This window comes from Dunckerocampus dactyliophorus, chromosome 1, assembly GCF_027744805.1.
Source record: "Dunckerocampus dactyliophorus isolate RoL2022-P2 chromosome 1, RoL_Ddac_1.1, whole genome shotgun sequence".
In the NCBI taxonomy this organism is placed as follows: domain Eukaryota; kingdom Metazoa; phylum Chordata; class Actinopteri; order Syngnathiformes; family Syngnathidae; genus Dunckerocampus; species Dunckerocampus dactyliophorus.
This window is the reverse complement of record NC_072819.1, coordinates 51,773,935-51,795,970: the sequence shown is the minus strand read 5'-3', so window position 1 is coordinate 51,795,970 and position 22,036 is coordinate 51,773,935. Positions and strand designations below refer to the sequence as shown.

General features: G+C 45.2%; 1 protein-coding gene across 1 annotated transcript; it reads right to left on the bottom strand.

The window, feature by feature from the left end:
- Positions 1-1,796: 1,796 nt before the first annotated feature.
- On the bottom strand, positions 1,797-21,547 carry si:rp71-17i16.5 (phosphatidylinositol 4,5-bisphosphate 3-kinase catalytic subunit gamma isoform). The gene is given in 16 exon segments (XM_054771944.1): positions 1,797-2,199; positions 4,358-4,504; positions 4,622-4,651; positions 4,709-4,846; positions 5,351-5,629; positions 8,199-8,377; positions 9,606-9,705; positions 10,666-10,869; positions 12,141-12,225; positions 13,727-14,058; positions 14,304-14,369; positions 16,163-16,715; positions 16,913-16,999; positions 17,001-17,497; positions 19,449-20,066; positions 21,353-21,547. Coding segments are annotated over 16 exon segments (3,765 nt in total). The 3' UTR covers positions 1,797-1,944.
- Between the last annotated feature and the right edge of the window lie 489 nt (positions 21,548-22,036).

The window sequence follows — 22,036 nt, the reverse complement described above, 5'->3', positions numbered from 1 at the left end:
GCGCCTTTCTACAAAGAAATTGAAGTAAATTCCTCTCGTTTATACATTCACACATGCACTAATGTACTTGGGAAACAGTTTGATCTTCTCAAATTCAAACTGTTTCCCAAGTATACTAGCATATATTCGTATATCAATCATGGAGATCGCTTGTGTCCATGCAGAGCAGGGGGACTTGCCATGTAATGAATGTTCTCACCACTAGAGGGTAGCATTTACATAGTGTATGTGTCTTGTGTGACAGGCTCTCTGGCTGACTACTAAAGCAGTTTCAGTTTTCATTTTCATTTTTATTCATGTAATGTGTACCCCTTTGCTACCCCTGCGGGTGCGAACTTAGGCTTTGACAATAGAGCCCCCCCCCAAAACTAGAATTGGTAGATAATTAAATAGATAGATACTTTATTGTATTGTATGTATTCATTTTTTTATGTATTCATAATGCATTCATCATCAAAATTTTCAGTAAGAAACATTCAGTTGGGTACAGCGGCATAGCTATTAAAACAACACTACACATTAAAAGTCAGTGACAGGAAGTGTTGATGGCGTCTACTCGCTAAACAGACACGCACAAAAAATGTTTTGTTTTTTGACTGATTTCTGAGTGCGCCCCAAATACTAGGGCCCCTTCTTGTGGCTGGACTGAATGTTTTTAGCATGCTAAAGGAGGTGGATTTGACTTGGCAAAAAGAGCATTCCAAACATTCTGATCGCATAAAAAACAGCGAACTGCCACTGAAACGTCACTATTAAGCGTTGCCTTATTCACATCACATCACTTCACCGCCAAGGAAAAAAGAAGCCAAGTTCACTCCAGCGGCGGTCACAGTCCAGAGGTGCTGAAATCCAGGAAGCCCCGAAACGCCAGCTCCCATTCCTGGTAAATGTTCAAAAGGCATTCAAATCCTGTCCCAAATGTGGCGCAAATTTTTAAACTTTTTCATTCCGGGTGGTTCTGCTTGAGTCGTGCTGATTCATGCTTAGTGTGACGGGCGCTTTAGAATAACAATATTTGCAAAACAGCAATCGTCGTCACTTTGTCCTGATTCATATCTGATGGCTGTCAGTGGCTATCTCTGCCAGTGAAACACATCATACTCCTCACAACACATTATTAGCTAATGTTATTATTGTTAGCAATATATTCTTGGCGTGCGTTCATGGCTGTGCTTGTTTGTACCTGTCGCCCGCAAGTGTTAGCAAAATATGGCTTGCTGTCACTCGTCTTTCTTGCCTATTTTGCAGTCCACCTGTCAGTTTCAGCAAGGAAATCTATATATTTTGACTAGATCTATTCTAGGAATCTCAGAATAATAGTATGCACTTTCATGCCAGGGCTAAATAAACACTGACTGCTTCTCCTTGGTCTTTTATTTTGTAGGGTGCATGGAGCTATCAGTATCACTGACAGTCAAAAAAACATATTCTGGTTCCTGGAACGTGTTCTGGTCGTGACGCACAACCAAAATGGTGTCAAAATCACCACTCCATTTCACTGCTATTTCATAGTTGTTTATTTATCAATGACAGCAGTATTACAAATTATTATTGCCTTTTTCAGACGTTTTTTGGTGTTTTGAGTCCTTTAAAGCAAATCACACACTAACTAAGCAGTTTTATGATATCCATTTTGTTCCCTTACTGTTCCCAAACTGAACCCAACCGTCACCTTCAAAGTGTGACGGTGGCGTAGCATTCCAGCCCTACTTGCACTCAGTGGAACTACGAGCTTTCCCACAGCGTGTGGATTCTTCATTCCTGCATGAGCCACACTTCTACAAGCCTCTGTAGCTTTTATGTAATCCAGCTAGCTAGCAAATGAAGCTAGCGTGGGCAGACGGAACTTTAGCATTTCCGTTTTGGGCACCATAAACACTCAAATTCACTTTCTACCACAAAGTTTAGAAATCATTTGAAACTATGTTCCTCTAATATCATCTCTCATCTATTTGCCATCCGGTGGATCCACCAGTTGGCCTGCACAGTCCAGTCCAGATGTTGACACCTGCTAATCTGCAGAAGGAAATGCTCCTTCGCCTCCGCCTCGCTCCTGTCCTCCTGCAGTGCCTCCCGCAGGTACTGCATGTCCTCTGCGGCACTCAGTTCCGGCATGCCCGTCAGCAGCATGAGGGAGAAGAGCGTCACCAGCAGACCCGAGTGTGAACGCAGCGCCAGGGAAGCCTGAACGCACGTGTCCTGTAAATATGCAAAAACATCCCAACTTACTCCATACATCATGTACATTCTCACACCCACATATTACTCCATACATTATGTACATCCATACATCATGTACATTCTCACACCCACATATTACTCCATACATTATGTACATCCATACATTATGTACATTCTCACATCCACATATTACTCCATACATTATGTACATCCATACATTATGTACATTCATACATTATGTACATTCTCACATCCACATATTACTCCATACATTATGTACATTCATACATTATGTACATTCTCACACCCACATATTACTCCATACATTATGTACATTCTTCCATCCACATATTACTCCATACATTATGTACATCCATACGTTATGTACATTCTCACATCCACATATTACTCCATGCGTTAAATACACACAAACATTCCATCTTTTGTTGTTGTTGTTGACTGGAAGGGATGTCCATGGCAGGAGGTCTGCTGTGGATGCTAGAGTTTTGAACTATTTTGGTGCTTTCCTGACTACACTTCGGGAACACAAGATCAGAACAAATTGCTTACACCCTCAACTTGAACTCGGACAAGCGAGCGGTACAGATTCTTTGAAATAAACGAGTTGTGCTGACAGCTGCTAGCAAGCCAAGCTAACCAGATAACTGCTGAAGTTCAAATTGGTCGCCTAGCAACAATGTCAAACATAAAGCAAAATGATATCAAAATGAAATCTGGGTCCAAAACCAGAAACAGGGACATTCTGGCTGGATGACAAGGATTTGACATTAGAGGTTACCTCAAGAATGTAAATCTGGGTTCAGCATCATATTTACTTCTACAAGACAAACATTGGACGTCCTTTCGTGCATTGAGGGAGGAGATGAAAGCGCTACAGGAGGAAACTAGCACCAATAAGGCTAGATCTAGGAGACCTGCTAACACAGATTGCAAATCACAGAACACCAGCCTCAAGAACAAATTATTGGAGAGCCATGATGAAGTCGTACACCTTAAGGAGGAAAATAGAGCACTGCACAAGGATACCAAGGCACTAAGAGGTGATATCAAGGTACTACAAGATGATAATACTGCCTTGCATGCTGCTCTTGAGGGTAAAAACCCTATGGAGGAAAACAGAGCACTACGCCATGATATCAAGGTTCTACAGGATGATATAAAAGTACTACTGGATGATAATTCTGCATTGTGCCACTCTTGAGGAAGAGGCAAAGGAAAGTATCACTGAGAAAATGAAAAATATAATTGATGAGATGGATCAGAATGTACGAATGAACAATGTGATCCTCATTGGGCTCCAAATTACACCCAGATCAGATGACAGGGAAGTCCAGAACAGAGGAGAACCAGATGAAATGGATGTTCCTTCAACGAAACAGATTGCCAACTTCCTACAATCAAAGGAGGCGGATGTAGATATCAACATCATTGATACCTGCATCCCACTGGATGGCAGAAACAAGACCACACCCATCATCATCGTTAAGTTCAGCAATAGGGAATCCAAATCTACTGCCAGGGAAAGAAGCGGAACGGTAAAAGGTACAAAATTAAAAACATGTCAAACGGCTGTTGGGAAAAAATACTAGACGGTAACAAAAAACACTGAAGGCAAACCTTACAGGAACAGATCAAGATACTGAGCAGGTAGGTACAGGTACCAGAGAGCCAGAGAGCAGGGTAAGGAGCAGGGAGCCGGACAAAGCGGTAGCAGGAAGCAGGTGGTCAGGGAGTCAAGGAGTACAATCTGGCACTGGTCTGGAGTTTGGCTGCAGCTTAAGTAGGCCGGTTGTAATGAGCTGCAAGTGTGTGTAATTAAGTCATGTCAGGGTCATGTTCAGGGATGTACTGCAACACAAACGGCAGGAGAGCAGAACACAGAACATGACAGTATGCCTCCCCCTTATAAAGGTGCCGCCTGGCGGCTTACCTGGCTTGTCAGGATGGAGACGGTGGAAGTCGCTAACGAGGAACGCTCCTCAGGACCATAACCTTCCCAGTCGACCAGATACTGGAACCCTCTGCCCCTCCTCCAAGATGTCCTTCACTGTGTACGCTGGGTGGCCACTGATCAAGCGCGGCGGGGGCGGAGCCTCGACCGGCGGGCACAGGTGACTGGTAGATACAGGCTTGAGACCTGGAACACTGGGTGTACCTTGAGATTGGATGGCAGTTTGAGTCTCATGGAGGAGGAGCTGATGATGGAGTCCACGGTGTAGGGACCCACAAATCTGGGCGCCAACTTCCTATTCGTCCCTGCTAAAGGTAAGTCCTTGGAAGACAACCAGACCTTGTCGCCAACCTGATAAGTGGGAGCTGGGATCCTGTGACGGTCAGCCAGCTGTCAATTCCGTGCTGCCGTGCGGTTTAGTGCAGCGACTGTCTCTCTCCATATCCTCCGGGCTCGGCGTAGATGAACCTGCACGGATGGCACCGCAACTTCCGCCTCCTGCGAAGGGAACAGTGGAGGCTGATATACGTTAGCAACCTTAAAAGGGGGACATACCTGTGGCTGAGCTGAGGAGTGTGTTGTGTGCGTATTCAGCTGGGGGAGGTGGGGGGCCCAGGAGGATGGGTGCCGGTGACAGACGCAACGTAGGGCAGTCTCCAGGTCCTGGTTGGCCCACTCTGTCTGGCCGTTAGTCTGGGGATGATGACTGGAAGAGAGACTGACCGAAGCTCCAAGCATCCTACAGAAGGCCTTCCATACTCTGGCGGTGAACTGGGACCCTCTGTCCGACACAATATTGTAGGGTATGCCGTGAATGCGGAAAACGTGTCTAACCAGCAAACGTGCTGTGTCCAGGGATGTAGCTAGTCCAGGTAGTGCAATGAAATGTGCCATCTTGGAAAACCGGTCTACAATATGTAAGATGGTTGTGTTCCCCCTTGACGCAGGTAATCCAGTGATGAAGACCAAGGATATATGTGACCAGGGCCAGGCGGGAATGGTAGTGGTTGAAGCAGGCCGGCCGGGGGTCGATTAGGACATTTATTCCTTGCACAGACAGAGCAGGCTGCGACGAATTCCGTGACATCCGCCGCCATTGAAGGCAACCAGAATCTTTGTGCCAGTACCAGTAATGTCCGTTTAATTCCCGGGTGGCAGGTCATCTTAGACGTGTGGCCCCATTGTAGCACCTCTGACCTTAAATCCTCTGGAACGAATTAGTCTACCTGGAGGACAACCCTCAGGTGGTCTCCTCCCGTCTGTTGCCTCCGACACCCTTCTCTCCACCTCCCACTGGAGTGCACCCAACACCCAAGCCACAGGTATGATAGTCTCTGGCGTCCTCTCCTCCTCCGTGGAGCTGAAGACTCTGAACAGAGCATCGGGCTTGATGTTGCGTGAACCGGGTCTGTAAGTGATTGAGAAGTTGAAGCGAGTGAGGAATAGTGACCAGCGGGCTTGTCGAGCGTTGAGTCTCTGGGCGATGCGAATGTAAGACAGGTTCTTATGGTCCGTGACAACTACAAACGGAAGTACAGCACCCTCCAGCCAATGACGCCACTCCCGCAGCGCGAGAACGATGGCCAGCAGCTCCCTGTTCCCAACATCGTAGTTGCTCTATGCCTGTGTGAGGCGACGTGAGAAGAAGGCGTAGGGGTGCAGCCTCTGGTCGACTGGAGGTCGCTGGGACAGGACAGCTCCCACTCCCGTATCTGATGCGTTGACCTCAACAAAAAATTGCAAATTAGGATCAGGATGAATGAGGACCGGTGCAGAAGTAAATGTAAGTAATGTAAATAAGCCGTTTCTGCCTCTGGGGTCCATACAAATGCCTTGCTGCTGTAATTGCGGATGAATCGCCTGTAGAAGTTGGCGAACCCTAGGAACCTCTGTAAGTGCTTCCTTGATTTAGGAGTGGGCCACTCGACCACCACTTGGATCTTAGCGGGATTGGCACGTAACTGCCCCTTCTCCACGATGTACCCCAGGAACGGCACTGGAATTCGCATTTCTCAGCTTTGACATACAACCTATTTTCTAGGAGGCGTTGAAGGACAAGTTTGATGTGATTGTGTGTTCTTGCAAGGTCCTGGATAAAATAAGGATATCGTCAAGATAAATAAAACAAAACTGGTTGATCATGTCATTAAGCACATCAATAATGAGGTTCTGGAACACCACTGGGGCGTTAGTAAGACCAAAAGGCATGACGAGATATTCAAAATGCCCCAGTGGAGTATTAAACGCAGTCTTCCACTCGTCTCCATCCTTAATACGCACCAAGTGATAGGCGTTGCGGAGATCAAGCTTGGAGAAGATACGTACAGAGTGAAGAGCGGAAAAGGCAGAGTCCATGAGAGGTAATGAATAGCTGTTACGAACTGTGATATTATTCAGACCCTTGTAGTCGATACATGGGCGTAAGGATTTATCTTTCTTGGCTACAAAAAAGAATCCGGCTCCAAGAAGAGAGGAAGAAGGTCGAATGAGACCGGAAGCTAGTGAGGTGGAGATATAATCCTTCAGAGCTTTCTGCTCTGGCCCTGAAATATTATAGAGTTTGGTGCTAGGTAAGGTGGCGTTAGCTAATAGTTCAATGGAGCAGTCATAAGGTCGATGAGGAGGGAGTGTCTGAGCGCGATCCTTGCTAAACACCTGTCTAAGGTAGTGATATACCACTGGAACACCCGCGAGGTCGATCTCTTCTACAGGAGGAGTGTTAACTGATACCTCGGAAATAGCTGATCGCAGACAAAAAGGACTCCAATTAATAATATTCATCTTCGTCCAATCAACAGACGGATTGTGGAGATTAAGCCATGGTAATCCTAGTACTAACGGGGCTGCTTGAGAGGGCATGATGAAAAAGCGAATAACCTCCGAGTGGTTACCGGACAAGGGTTCAGTCTGATGTGTAACCGCCGCCAGGAAATGCCCATCTAGGGACAAAACCTCTTTAGGAGAGGGTAACTCAATCATCTTAATGTTATGTCTTTTTACAAATAAAGTGTCCAAAAAACAGTCGACTTGCACCTGAATCAATGAGCGCGGTTACAGTCATATATCTGCCCCCCCCCAGTAATAGTCCCCTTAACCTGAGGTCGCTTCACAGGCTCCTCCTTGCATGTGTCAATAGTTCCACAGGAGTACTCACAGTCCCCAGCTGACGAATGGCTGCTGGCGACAGGAAGATCGATACTGGGTTTCAGTGGTTGTTCCGGTGCTGATCCCTGGGTCGATCCTCGGCGGCGAGCTGGGCGAAGGCGGCATTGGAGAAGCCGATGTCCTGGATTACCACAATACAAGCACAAGTCCAGGCGTCGACGGCGGGCTCTCTCCTCGGGGACTAGGCGTCGTCCTCCAAGCTGCATCGGAACCTCCATAGTGGTAGCTTCGTCGTCTGGGTTGACTGAATAGGTAATCCTTCTCTCCGTAGGTGGGTGTGATATTGGCGTTCGGCTGCGATATCCCTCCTCTGTATAATCCCTGACTCTCTCCTTTACTCGGTTATCTAAGCAAATAGCTAGATCTATAAGGTCGTCAAGGGATGTAGTATTGTCCTTGGCGATTAACTCATCCTTGATGCGAGCGCCCTCCGGAATAGGCCACGAAGTATGGTATCGGGATACCCACTCTCTGCAGCAAGCACATGAAAGTCAATGGAAAAATCTGATACTGAGCGTCCTCTTTGTTTCAAATCCAACAAGCGATTGGCGGCCTCTACACCCCGGATGGGGTGATGAAAAACCTTTCTTATCTCTTCTAGGAATAAAGGTAACGATGTGCGAATTGCGGGCATCGAGGTGCTTATGGCCAAGGCCCATGTGGCGGCTCTACCAGAAAGCAAACTCATTATCAATGCTACCTTTGACTGATCTGAAGAGTAAGATGTGGGTTGCTGATCAAATACAAGTGAGCATTGATGTAAAAACTGATTACAAAAGTCAGAATCACCGGAGAAGCGAGGAGGTTGAGGAATGTTAGGCTCATGAGGTTGATGAGAGGCAGGTGTGCTTGCAGATGTGGCAATAAGTGAGTCACTCACTGTAGCGGAGGTACCGCCCTCTGGTGGTGGAAGCAGAGAAGAGTGTCCAAGTCGCTGGTTTAATGCCTCCATGTTAGTAGAAAGCACGGAGAGGGCTTCCATAATCCCCTGGAGCGATTTCTCATGGCTACCCACCATGTGTCCTTGGTGTGCCAGAGCCTTGCGAAACTGTTCCATGTCTGCAGGATCCATGTATGGCCAGATTGTTATGTCACGAGTTGCCGTGGGACACGGCGAGGAGTAGGATCCCAAAGCAGACAAATGAGCGTAGATCAAGTACAAAAAGGAAATTTTAATATACAGAAGAGTCCACACAAAAATACAAAGTACAACTAAGGAAAATCCAGCAAGGGTAGCAACAACAAAAAACACTAACAGCAAAAGGCTGTTAGGAAAAAATACTAGACGTAACAAAAAACACTGAAGGCAAACCTTACAGGAACAGATCAAGATGCTGAGCAGGTAGGTACAAGTAAACAGGTAGGTACAGGTAGCAGGGAGCCAGAGAGCAGGGTAAGGACCAGGGAGCCGGACAAAGCGGTAGCAGGAAGCAGGAAGCAGGAAGCAGGAAGCAGGAAGCAGGAAGCAGGAAGCAGGAAGCAGGAAGCAGGAAGCAGGTGGTCAGGGAGTCAAGGAGTACAATCTGGCACTGGTCTGGAGTTTGGCTGCAGCTTAAATAGGCCGGTTGTAATGAGCTGCAGGTGTGTGTAATTAAGTCTGGGTCATGTTCAGGGATGTACTGCAACACATAAACGGCAGAGGGCAGCAGAGCAGAACACAGAACATGACAGGGTGAGCTTGTGGATGGTGTTGAAGGTACAGGAGGAGTTTACCCACACTGTCATCCATTGGTATCACCCACACTGCCATCCATTGATATCACCCACACTGTCATCCACTGAATGGAATCCACTGGTATCACTGTGATCCAATGAATGGAATCCATTTGTATCACTATCATCCATTGAATGGAATCCATTGGTATCACTGTCATCCATTGAATGGAATTCATTGGTATCACTGTCATCCACTGACTGGATGATGTCTCTTCTGGCTGGGGTGTGAGATGGTGTCACTCAGGTGAGTGGAGAATATTGTCAGGTCATTCCATACCAAAGACGTATTTATACATTTTTATAAATCCGAATCCCGGATCCCAACAATGTATTTCCACGTCTTTTACGTTTTTTTGCGTGGCCTTAATTTAGCGGAGTTCAGGGGGTTGTAGGGGAGCAGATGAGGAGAAGGAAACAGAAAACAGACGCTGAGGCGAGATGATTTCAAATGTTACCGAGATGACCACTGCAGGATGTGATGTTCATGTCACAACAGCATTTAATGAAAGAAGGAAGTGGGACTTGCTCAAGTATTGTAGTATTTAGGAACACACAGTAGAACTCTTCTTACCTACGTTGTGTCCTGTGGAGATGCAGCCATACGGTAAGAGGTTGAGGTGCAGTGACTGCTGCTGCCAGATTGAGTCCATCACCAGTATCACCAGTAAAGTCTAAAGAAAAAGTAACACGTCTTTTATTGCTAATTCTGACAGTTAGATGAGGCAAAACACTTTTAGAAAGTATACGCAGTACGTTCATCAAGGTTAGCGTGTAATATGACCATTGCACTGGCTGCACGGCCCTAAGACCACATGTCAAATATGGTCACATGGCAGGGCTCACTCCGAAATTTCCCACCAATCATGATGACTCAGACAAAAGTGGTGGTGGTGATTTTTATTTACAGCAATTCCGAAGCAGTGCAATCAGTGTCATCTATTTACGCTGCAAAATTAGGCTCAAAAATATTTACATATTTACAACCCTAACCCTATGTGAAACGGATGGGGGGTAGCTCCCTTTGGACATGTGGCACTGTGAATAAATATGTGATGTATTCCATGTTCAAACCAAATGAAACCATTACCATTACCATTACCATCCCTCTGCAGTAAACACAAGTTCATAAACGTCCTTTGGCATCCTCATTCATTCAATAACAGCATGAAACAGAAACAGGCTACTTGGTACCATCCGTGGTCACCTGACCTCCAGTGAACGAAGAACTGACAGTTCATGGGAGTAAAGGTTGAATTAAGTTGCCCTTCTGGCCACATCTTGATCTACAGTATCTAGAGCTCTTCAGCTCTTGATGTGCAGTTCTCCACCTACACACTAGGGGCAGCATTTTCCTCAATGTGTGTAACCACAACACTCTTTGACCAATTAGCTTTGGGAGGCAATCACTTGAGGATGTGCTCTAAGGCAACTACACTAAGTCCCCAACTAACGAACACAATTGGTTCCAGACGACCGTTCTTAAGTCGAATCGTTCTTAAGTAGGGGAAAAGGTAATATTACATGTAGTACCTATGAGTTTGGATGCAGTAGTAATATTAAACGAGGATAATTAATGAAAAAAAACAAAAATAAAAATGATATAATAATACGTAATGATAAATGTTGTTTACCTTTGAAGAGGAGTGGTCGAGCATACGTCGTTGGTGGTGGAGGAGGAGGCGGAGATATTGAAGAAAGGACAAATCTTTGTCGTCGTTAGACTCCTCTTTGTAATGATAGTGGATGCCATTGGTATAGAAGTCTTCACATGTTCCATAATTCAAACCTTGCCTTTGTAAATTGTTCCTATGGTTGAGTGATTCACTCCATAAGCACGCGCTGCATTAGCCATTTTCTCACCACCGTCCAACTTCCTGATGATGGCCACCTTCGTTTCCATAGAAATTGCTTGACGTTTCCTGCCACTACTACTACCACTTGCACTCGATTTATCAGCCATGATAACGCATAACAAACGTCTCTGTAAAGTATCGAATAAGGTACAAACGGCGTGCTCAGAGATGTTATCAGCGACGAACTGAGAAAGATCGCGCGAGAGGGGCTCATTATGTATATTACATGTATATTATTAAACATGTATATTATATATGTAATAATATCAAAAAAAATTAGAGTGTTCCTCTAATTTTTTTTTGATATTATTACTATACTATACTATACTATACTAATATATACTATATTATATATTATCATTGTGGGCCGCACGGTGGTCTAGTGGTTAGCACGTTGGCCAACACAGTAACAGCTTGGAGATCGGGAAGACCTGGGTTGGATTCTCCCCTGGGCATTTCTGTGTGGAGTTTGCATGTTCTCCCCGTGTGCGCGTGGGTTTTCTCCGGGTACTCCGGCTTCCTCCCCCATTCCAAAAACATGCAAGTGAGGTTAATTGGCGACTCTAAATTGTCCATAGGTATGAATGGTTGTTTGTCTATATGTGCCCTGCGATTGGCTGGCGACCAGTCCAGGGTGTACCCCGCCTGTTGCCCGAAGTCAGCTGGGATAGGCTCCAGCATGCCCCCGTGACCCTAATGAGGAAGAAGCGGTATAGAAAATGGATGGATGGGATATATTATCATTGTGTATATTATATATTATCATTGTGTATATTATATATTATTATTATGTATATTATATATTATCATTGTGTATATTATATATTATCATTATGTATATTATATATTATCATTATGGCTATTGGATATTTTTAATATGGCAGTTCATGAGCCTTGTGAAGGAAGGTAGGAAACATCCTGCAGTGATGTCATCATGGGGGAGTGGAGGAGTATTCCAGTAACAACCAGTATATATTCCATGCCCAAGAGGATTAAGGCAGTGCTAGATAACCACACTCTCATGTTCATACCAAGCACACAATGTTCACTGTAAGATGGACTCACTTTGAGTTGGCAGATATTTACATTGTGATGGCTGTACACTGACAACTCTAAAGTGTCCTGCAGCGAAGACATAGAATCAAAGGTGAGCGGTGTCGCTTCTGTCAGATCTTGTACGTCTTGGTGTCCTCGCCAAAAGGTTGGTGCAGACAAGCTCCATGTTGAACACAACATTTGATGATGAGGCTTACCAGAATCCGTCCTACTTTGATGCGGGGGTCCAAAGGCAGCAGAAACTCAGGAAGAACGCTGTCTTGAAGGAGCTGTTGAGTGAAGCTGTAGGAGCACAATGAAGAAAATGACATTTGACATCTGCTCACCTCTTGATGGATTACATGACTCTCCAATTGCGTGTTTTGGGTGGATTAGTCTGAAATATCCGTCAGCATGCTGTGGGTACTTGGAAGAGAAACCAGGAAGTGCAAATACGCCTCATAAAACCAACATGCTGGACCTGCTGTCCCTGTTTCCAAACTTCATATGGAAATGTCCAAGCTGGGAAACAAACTCAGCCACCTGACCACCGTATAATTCTCCTCATAGGACGTGCAGTGGAAGCTTGGTTAGCATCAGAAGGTTTGGCCTTAACTCAAACGTACTCTCAGTAAGAAGTCATGTACAGTACATCCAAGACACTCGTTTGAGAAAGCCAAAAATATAAACACACCGTTGTGGGATTTTGCAGCCATGATCAAAAGAAAAGCAGAGACTTGTGGTGTAGCTGTGTTGGTTAGCCAAAATCTACACAGTCACCTGCTGATGACATCACTGACTTTTGGTTTGTATGCTAACAATAACATGTTGCTAGCCGACATGTCTTGTGATGAAAATACAGCAGTGATCACTAATAAGGGATTTGTCATGCACGGTTACAAAATCAACAACCTCACACATGCAGATGACACTGATGTGGTCAACACCACTAGTGAGCAACCCCGGGGGTCCCGAGGTGAGCTGACCAAAAGGTCAATCATAGCTGGCCTGCAAGTCCATGCAGGGAAGCAGCACCCCTCCAACTCTCATTAAGGTTGAGGGCAAAGTCATGGAGGCAGCAGAAGAATTTCAGTATCTTGACAGCCTCATAACACGGGACCACAAGTGTAGCAAAGAAATGTAGCTTGTTTGTGTTTTTCATGTGTTTTTGTCATCCTGCCGTATGCCTGCCAAACCTGGACACTCAAAAAAATAGACATCACAAAACTCAACGCTTTCCAAATGAAATGCTACACGTTTGTTGAGCAGTCGTTGGTCCCACAGAATGTGGACCAGTGAAGTACGGCAGAGGATGAGTACGGTGGACGGCATCAAGACAAAGATAGTACAAACTGTCTTGAAGACAGAGCTGCCATTTTGGGCCACATCTGCAGAATGCCAGACCACAGACGAGTCACATCAGCAGCAACAAACATGTCAGACCCAAGAGAGGATGGTTAGATGACATAAAGGATGGTGCCAGATCAACAAATGGCAAACCAAGACCATTGCTATGGACGTCAGTAAGTCATTAACAACACCACATATTGCAAACTAAGTGGGAAATGTACATCAACCGGTAACCATTTTCGATGTGAGTTGAAAAATACGCTAACTGGGGCGTATGCCACCCGAGCTTCCACTGCATTAATATCACTTCTGGAGCCTTGCATCATAAAACCTGGATGAATTATACAGCCAATGTTTGTAAAGAACAATTTAAACAAGTTAACCGAATAAATACCTTACTACAGTTTCATTTTAGCAAGTGTTTGCTGAACTGGGGTCGTATGCGATGACACACGCGATGGTGGTGAAGTTAAGCCACACTTTAGAGGAGTACTTTATTCCCAAATGCACCACATCAGGGGAATTCAGAGCCTGCAAATATCTTTCCAGAATGTCTTTACCTGTAGGAGGAAGGCCTGTTTTTTCAGGGTAGAGTCTTTTCATCTTGACGGCAACCTCCTGCAGGGCGTCCACGGCCTGCACCTGCCGGGCAAAGCCGTCCAGCATGGCCTGACTGCAGCCTAGCAAGTAGACCTCCAGAACCACGGCCATGCGCTGCCGGAAATACGGACACGCCGTCACTTCCCCGCGTATGTACAAGAAGAAGAAGTGGCCGATGCGCTTGCTCTGTGGTCAAACAGGAGACCATCGTGCTCATAAGATGCTTGAGCCTCCAAAGAAATTCATGTTAGATGATTTCCTACCGCAAAATTGTTTAGCAAATACACTTTGAAGGTTTTTTCAAATTGTTATTTCAAAAAACAATATGCTGTTGCCATACATGTGCACTAATTCTTACTTGTCAGCATGTAAAGAAAGAATGGACTCACGTAAAGATCAGGGTAATATGATGGGGAAGCAGCATCACTCACCCTTAAGGCTCTTTGGATGAGGAAGCGAGCGAGGACGCTATCGTGGTACGCTTCCACTTTGATGCTCTATGCCAAGAAACACATCAACTGTGAATGAACCACTCTGTTCAGGTCTGTAGTCTACATGAGCAAATAACTGCCGGGTCCTGAACTCATGAAGGGTGGAAAAACATTGGCTTTAAGAGCTGTGGCTGTAGGCAACCTCCCGATGTTGTGTTAGGAGGAGTTAGCACTCAAAAAACTGCTCGGCTCTGCTGGCTCAGCCCCCAACCCAGAGGTCGCTGGTTCAATTCCAGTGTTGAGCTTAGCTTCAGTCGTGCTTCAGCTTCCAAAAAGCTCCTATATTGTAAATTTCATTTTTCATACCTTTTCAAAGCATTTCAGGTTTGCTTCAGCGTTTCAGCATTCACACGCAATATCTGCTGACATTGCTTCATCTAGTTTTTATTGCAAATGTAGATCCAAAAACAGAGGAGAAGGAGTTTGCGAAGGGAAATCATGTTCTACCAGCCATTGGGCTCCACGAGGTTGGATGTTTTTGGAGGAGCACGTCTCACTACGCACGAGTGTGGCGTGCGCTGGTGTTGCAACACACGATCACAGACTGAACTCCAAACTGAAAGCAACAAAATATTAATGCTGACTCAGCAGTTTGCTCCGTCGCGCTATTACAACATTGGTTGTGTGCAAAAAACTCGTTCATAAAGACCACGTGGTCAAAGAGAAGTACATTTTCCTTTCAACTTTCTCATGCACGCCAAATGATTAGTCAAGTGAAAACGTGGGCCTGTTATCCAGTGCATAATGAATTTTCACGTTTAGGAAATCCTGCTTCCATTGAACAAACCACTTAGATCAGCCAATCATAGTACTTGCAGCCGTATAGAAAGTGCAAGTTAGATATCCAGCTGGAATTACAGCAATGACCAAACATCCAGTGTAGGGATGTATGCCTCCCTGTGCAGGGTACCTATGTGGTTTATACATATTATATATAATATATATAACGTAAATCACGGTGTATAAACCGCGCTTTTTTCCACCTCTAAGAAGCAAAAAATCGGGGTGCGGTTTATACACGATGACAGGTCTGTGACCAGACTCGGACTGAAAAATAATATCAGACAACGCTTCTACAACGCTTCAGCGGAAGATCACTCGTACTACAAGCCCGGTCACACCGCCTGAACTTTGCTGTAGCGTTCGTGGAGCGGTAAAAAAAATTAATCACCGCTCGTTCACCACTGTTTAACAGAAGTTGGACCCTGTTAAGGCAACGCCGTATCCGCTCGGCCACCGCTGATGGTCCCTCCTACCGCTCCGAAAGTTTTGAGCTGCACAAAATATTACGAGCGGCCAATTTTCCGCCACGGCAAAGTTCATCACGGCTCCAACAACACCCAGTCAAAGTTTGGCGCCACTAGACGCAAGTTCGTGGACGCTTGGGTCCGCTAGGCCAGACTTTGGCTATAAATACCAGGAGACATTGACCAGAAGCGCATTTGGAAAGCCGTCTGTGGGTCAGACAGTTGCTTTGACTTTAGCGCCCTCTGCTGTACAGTTGGTGAACATGCTTGTGTATGCTTGAATAAACGTTGGAGTTTATTCACATTCACACTGAAGCAATGCAACATTATGTAATTCCCTTGCAGATGAATTGATGGACTTTCTTCTTCTTTTTGAAATTGCTTAGTACCTTTATGCATGTTGATTTGAGATGAAAGAGTTGGCAAGCATTTATGAACTAAACTTTTTTAAGCCTGAAAATGGGGGTGCGGTTTATAGACGGGTGCGGTTTATACACCGTGATTTATGGTATGATATGTATATGTCACTATATAATATATATTTATACATACTTGCACCAACTGCAGCAAATACTTGAGAACGCCGTTATTAGAGAGGCTCTCCAGTCTCTGGACCGCCAATCTCCTGACCACCTCGTCAGCAAAGTCCATGCTCAACAGCTCCAGGGCCACGGCCACATCCAGTTCTACCGGGTCCCAGTTTGCCACCAACCAGTGGACATCTTCCACCACTCTGCTGTTCATCCAATCCACGGTGCAGAGGAACTTGGGTAGGTTAGGGCCGTAGCAAACGCTCTTCTCCCTCAATCTTCTGAGGCCAGCCTTGTTTTGAACGCCTTGAGAAAAGGGTCTGAAGGTTTCAGGCTCATTGGCTTGTTTGTCATTGGCAGAATGAGATCTGCTCGTGTTGGGAGTGTGGCTAAAACACTTTGGGAGAACCACGGGGAAGCTGTAGCAGTCAAGAAGGAAGCTAATGGCCATGGAGTTGGCGCTATCTGGGTTGATAGCACAGGACAGCTTGTCTGCTTGGTAGGTGATGGCCTCATCCTCCTGGTCATGGTGGGAGCACATGTGCAGAGTGATGGATCCCTGTGTGAGGAGCGACCTGTGTGAAAACAACAGGAAGCTAAGATTGCATGCAAGGTTACAGTACAGACTAGCATTGTGGCTCCAAATCAAGAGTTCACCTCCAGCATTGATCCAGAGGTTGCACCAAAGCAAAGCACACATATTTCATTCACATTTATTCCCAACTTTTGGAGTTTTGCTAGTAAGATAGAAAGAAAACGGTTAGTTTCTGACCTGTGATCTATCAGGAGAAGATTGACGAAGTAGAGCACCTTCACCTTCCTTTAGGCCACGTCAGATGTTGTCACTGCTGCTGGTGTAAATGGTGAAGCCCAGCTTGGCGCCACGCGATACATCAAAGTCCAGCCACTCGTTCCACAGGACTTCATCTGCGAAGAGTTTTGGAGTTGAAGACACTGATGAGAGAACCTTGTTGCCATAAAGTATTGATGCATCCACAAAAACCCATTGCAGGGATTGGCTCGGCAGCGTTGGAACGTCAATGCCGATAAGTTTGACACGGAACTTTCTGTTGCAATCCCACAGGGATATCATGAAGATGTCTTACAAATGTTTCCCTTCCAGGCAGAGATCTTCATGGGAGCTGAAAGTGCCCCTGAAAGCATCCACAAGCGGCAAGTCCTCCAACTAGACGATCTCCTTTAGGAGCTGTGAGACAGGGACCACAGACAGGTGGAGGTCTTGATTGTCTTTCAAGCACTGTTGCACCCACTGGAAATTCTTTAGGGGGTAGTCCCCTGATAGAAACTCCTCTCTTCTAGATACCTTCAGCACCAAAGTGTCAGAAATGTCCTGCTTCTGTTCTGCCATCACTCACTGAAAGAATTTCAGTGAGTGGGGAGGGAAGATTGTACTGTTGATTTGGATGAATACACTTCTGCTGTTACTGGCTACATTAGCACATGCATAGAGACTGTTACCACCACCAAGTATTACAGAAAATACCCCAATCAAAAACCGTGGATGAACTGTGATGTAAGGGCTAAGCTACGTGCTCGTTCGACTGCATTTGTCATGGGCTACAAAAAGGCCAGATATGACCTGAGGAGGTCCATACGAGAGGCCAAAAGACAGTACAGACAGAAGCTGGAGGGCTACTATTCCACCTCAGACCCTCGGCGCATGTGGGCGGGGCTCCAGCACATCACAGACTATCGACAGCGGAGTAGCGTAGCCACGTCCAGCCAAACCACACTTCCAGATGAGCTGAATGAGTTGTACGCCCGCTTTGACACCCAAACTCCTGATGAGCAGAGAGGGTAGCTGGACTTGGGGAGCACACAGGACTCACCTCTCATGGTGACATCAGCTGATGTGCGCAGGGTTCTGAACAAAACAAACCCACGAAAAGCAGCAGGCCCAGACAACATCTCAGGACGTGCACTTCGGGTTTGCTCATCAGAGCTAGCTGATGTGCTTGCTGACATATTTAACCTGTCGCTTGCACAAGCATCTGTACCGACCTGCTTTAATTCCACCACCATAGTGCCCGTACCCAAGAAGAGCAACGTGACCTGCTTGAATGACTATCGCCCTATAGCACTCACTCCTATTGTAATGAAGTGCTTTGAAAGAATAGTCATGACCCACATCAAAAAGAGCATCCCGGCGGCAACTGTGGACCCTCTACAGTTTGCATATCGCCAGAACCGGTCCACGGATGATGCAGTCAACACTGCCATCCACACAGCCCTTTCTCACCTACAGGGCCAGGACACATATGTCAGAATGCTATTTATAGACTATAGCTCTGCTTTTAATACAGTCTGCCCCCACAAACTCACAAATAAGCTCCTCACACTTGGCCTGTCTCCCTCCCTCTGTAACTGGGTGTTTAACTTTCTAACAGGCAGCACGCTCTTCACCTACGATTGCGTGGCCTCCCAGAACAACACCAGCATCATTAAATTTGCGGATGACACTACAGTCATCGGACTGATCACTGGTGGTGTTGAAACATCATACAGAAGAGAGGTGGCGGACCTCATAGCTTGGTGTCGTGCTAACAATCTCCTTCTCAATACAGATAAGACTAAAGAGATCATCATCGACCCAAGAACAAGGGAAAAGGAGCCGCATAGACCCCTGTTTATTGATGAGACTGAGGTGGAGAGGGTGAAAACCTTCAAGTTCATTGGCACACACATCAGCGAGGACCTCACCTGGTCTCACAACACCCAACAAATTATGAAGAAGTCCCAAAGGAGACTGTACTTCCTGAGAAGACTGAGTAAATTTGGCATGTCCACCACAATCCTGAGTTGCTTCTACAGATGCACTATGGAAAGTGTCCTTACCGCCTCCATCACTGTTTGGTACGGTAACTGTACAACACGTGATAGGAAGGCACTCCAGCGGGTGATCAAGACCTCACAGAACATTGTTGGGGCAGCCCTCCCCTCACTGCAAGACATTTAGAAATCTAGAGTCCTACGCAGAACACACAACCTCATCAAGGACAGCACACATCCACAACACTCATTATTCACACTCCTACCGTCAGGCAGATGCTACAGGAGTTTGAAGTCCAGGACCACAAGGCTGGCAAACAGCTTTTACCCACAGGCCATCAGGCTTCTCAACGAAGCACTCACACACGCCACACGCAACACAAGCACACACTCATAGCACTTTATTTATTTATTTATTTATTTGTATTATTCATTTGTATTAATGTGTCTTCTGTTTTTGTTGCTTAATTTATTGGTACAGTATATATGTTTATGTGTTTATGTTTCTTATGTTCTTATTTCTTGTGTTTTCTTTCTTTTCTTGGGAGAATGAACAGAATAAGATTTTCATTGCATGGTATAACTGCTGTTTTACCATGCACATGACAATAAAACTCTCTTGAATCTTGAATCTTGAGAAGGATATCAGGTGTTGCGCTAACATCCACTTGGATACTGAAGCTGATCTGGTTCATGTAATGTAGTGTGACCAGGAGCTTCCTGTTTAGCAGGGTCTTTAAGTCATCCGGGACGGGGGTGTTTACAATCCAAGGCTCTGTGGTGTACAATGTGTCATCTCGACGCTTTATCTCCTGATTGATGGAAGATGCCAGTTTCCTGCGGGTGTACGCAAGCTCTCCAAGTCTGCCCGATACCTCTTCTTCCAAATTGTGTCCGATCAGGAAGGCCAGCAGGTGATGTTGCTTCTGCTTCCACTCTGAATCTACCGCCGCCTTCTCCTTTAGCACCATGTGGGCTGTTAGCAGTCCAGCGTTGTCATGCCACCACGGCAGGTTCAGCGTCCTGATGATCTGGCAGTCGTCATAGGCCTCGTACCAGTCTTCCATCTTAGCATACAGCAGAGTGTACCTCTCTGGATCCAGTATTGCAAGGGGATCTGGATGGCGATCCTGCACCTGCATGCAGAAAGTCAAACACAACTTTTGACAACGTTTTTTATTCACTTGGGAGAATTGTAGCTATGTGCAAAGCGCATAGTCGGCAGATCTGTTGGTGTTCCTCATTGAATGGCGGCCTGCAAACAGTGGCGACATTTGCAAATACAGCGTATAAGTTGTTAAATCCATGTCTTTCATCCCATTTCCCAAGTTAGCGTCTGTAACAGATGCCAACTGTGCAGCAGTGCCAGAGCACCATGGTAATCATCACCGCCTGGTGCTTTAAGAGTCCAGTTGACAGCTCCAGCTTTTAGCTTGATGGCTATGGCGAGAAAATAGTTCCTAGTGATCTACAGAGGAAGTCATCATTTTACAAGAACAATATTGTAATATTACTGTCTTATTACTATTCGGGGTTAGGCGTACATCAGGGCAAGGGCGGCTATAATTAAACATGAAAAGATAATGGTGTATGTTAAGATAAATAACATAAGAAATACATTTGTAGGCACACTTGGTGGAGCTAACCTAGGGGGATCCAAACATCTTCCCAGCGAGGACCACACAGTAAAAAAGGAAAGCATGCAACTTTGTCACCATCGATGTGCTAAGATTTTATCCACAGTATCTTTGAAGAAAGCTGGAAAAGCCATCGTTGTTATCAACTTCACTCTTTGCTCTTTTTTCCACATTTGTGTTGTTGTTTTTGACATTTTCCAAATATTTCAACTTTCTTCTTAAATAATCTTCGTAAATAAATGAGGACTTTATTCCCATAATATTATCTTTTTTTTCCCAACCTAATTTTCCAAAAATGACAATTTCATTCTGTTTAGTTTGTTTCTTAAAATGTTACAACCTGTAAAAAATAACTTTTTTATATATATATTTCCCCTACGTGTGACAAAAATGACTATTTATTTATGTTATTATTATTATTCCTCGTGTTATTTATTCTGGTAAAATTGCGACTTTTCTTCTCGTTACATTCCAACTTTTTTCTCTTCATATTTTCTCTTTATTCTTGTAAAATTACTGTTTTTCCTCATTTTTGCTGTTTTTATTTCTGTTTTTTTGTAGTATACTTGTTAAATTAATACGATATTTAGAATGTGAATAATAAAAATTAAAAAACAGGCAACAACTGTGAATTTGCACAGTGAAGTGTCTCCCTCTTTTCATGCGTGTACACATACGTGTACACGTGTGCACATGATGAAGGTTTTATGATGCCATGAGATTCTGTATTTGGGGTGAGACTGAATATGCAAAGAACCAAAGTGGACGTGGAAGTATGCGTGTACCTGGAAGGAGACGTGCATCCTGAGCTGCTGGAGCGTGCTCTGAGCAGGCAGGATGACGGACACCCTGTCGACACCAGGATGCTCATCGTGGGGGAGCTGCAGACCGGAGATGAACTGGCAGATCAGCCTCAGCTTGTTCTGACTGCGCTTTGGAGTCCATGGAAATGAGCTTACAGACGGCAGATGCACGTCCATTGCTCTTGGAACGGTGAAAGGGAAGGAGCGACAAATGCAAGCTGCACGCTGGGTGGCTTTAAAAGAGGCAGTGTTTGTCTTATCAAGTTCCCTGTTGGTGTTTGTTCTGCATGGGACTTCCTCATTCTTACTTAAATTGTATTGTATTGTACTTTATTAATCCCACAGCAGGGAAATTCACTTAGCATTCAAATGGAAATACGGACATTGCCAGTACTCTTAGAGGTTACAGTAGAAATACTACAATACTACCCTTGTACTGCTGACATTCTTACTTAAATGGAAGTACAGACATTGCCAGTACTCTTAGAGGGTACAGTAGAAATACTACAATACTACCCTTGTACTGCTCACATTCTTACTTAAATGGAAGTACAGACATTGCCAGTAGTCTTAGAGGTTACAGTAGAAATACTAAAATACTACCCTTGTACTGCTCACATTCTTACTTAAATGGAAGTACAGACATTGCCAGTACTCTTAGAGGTT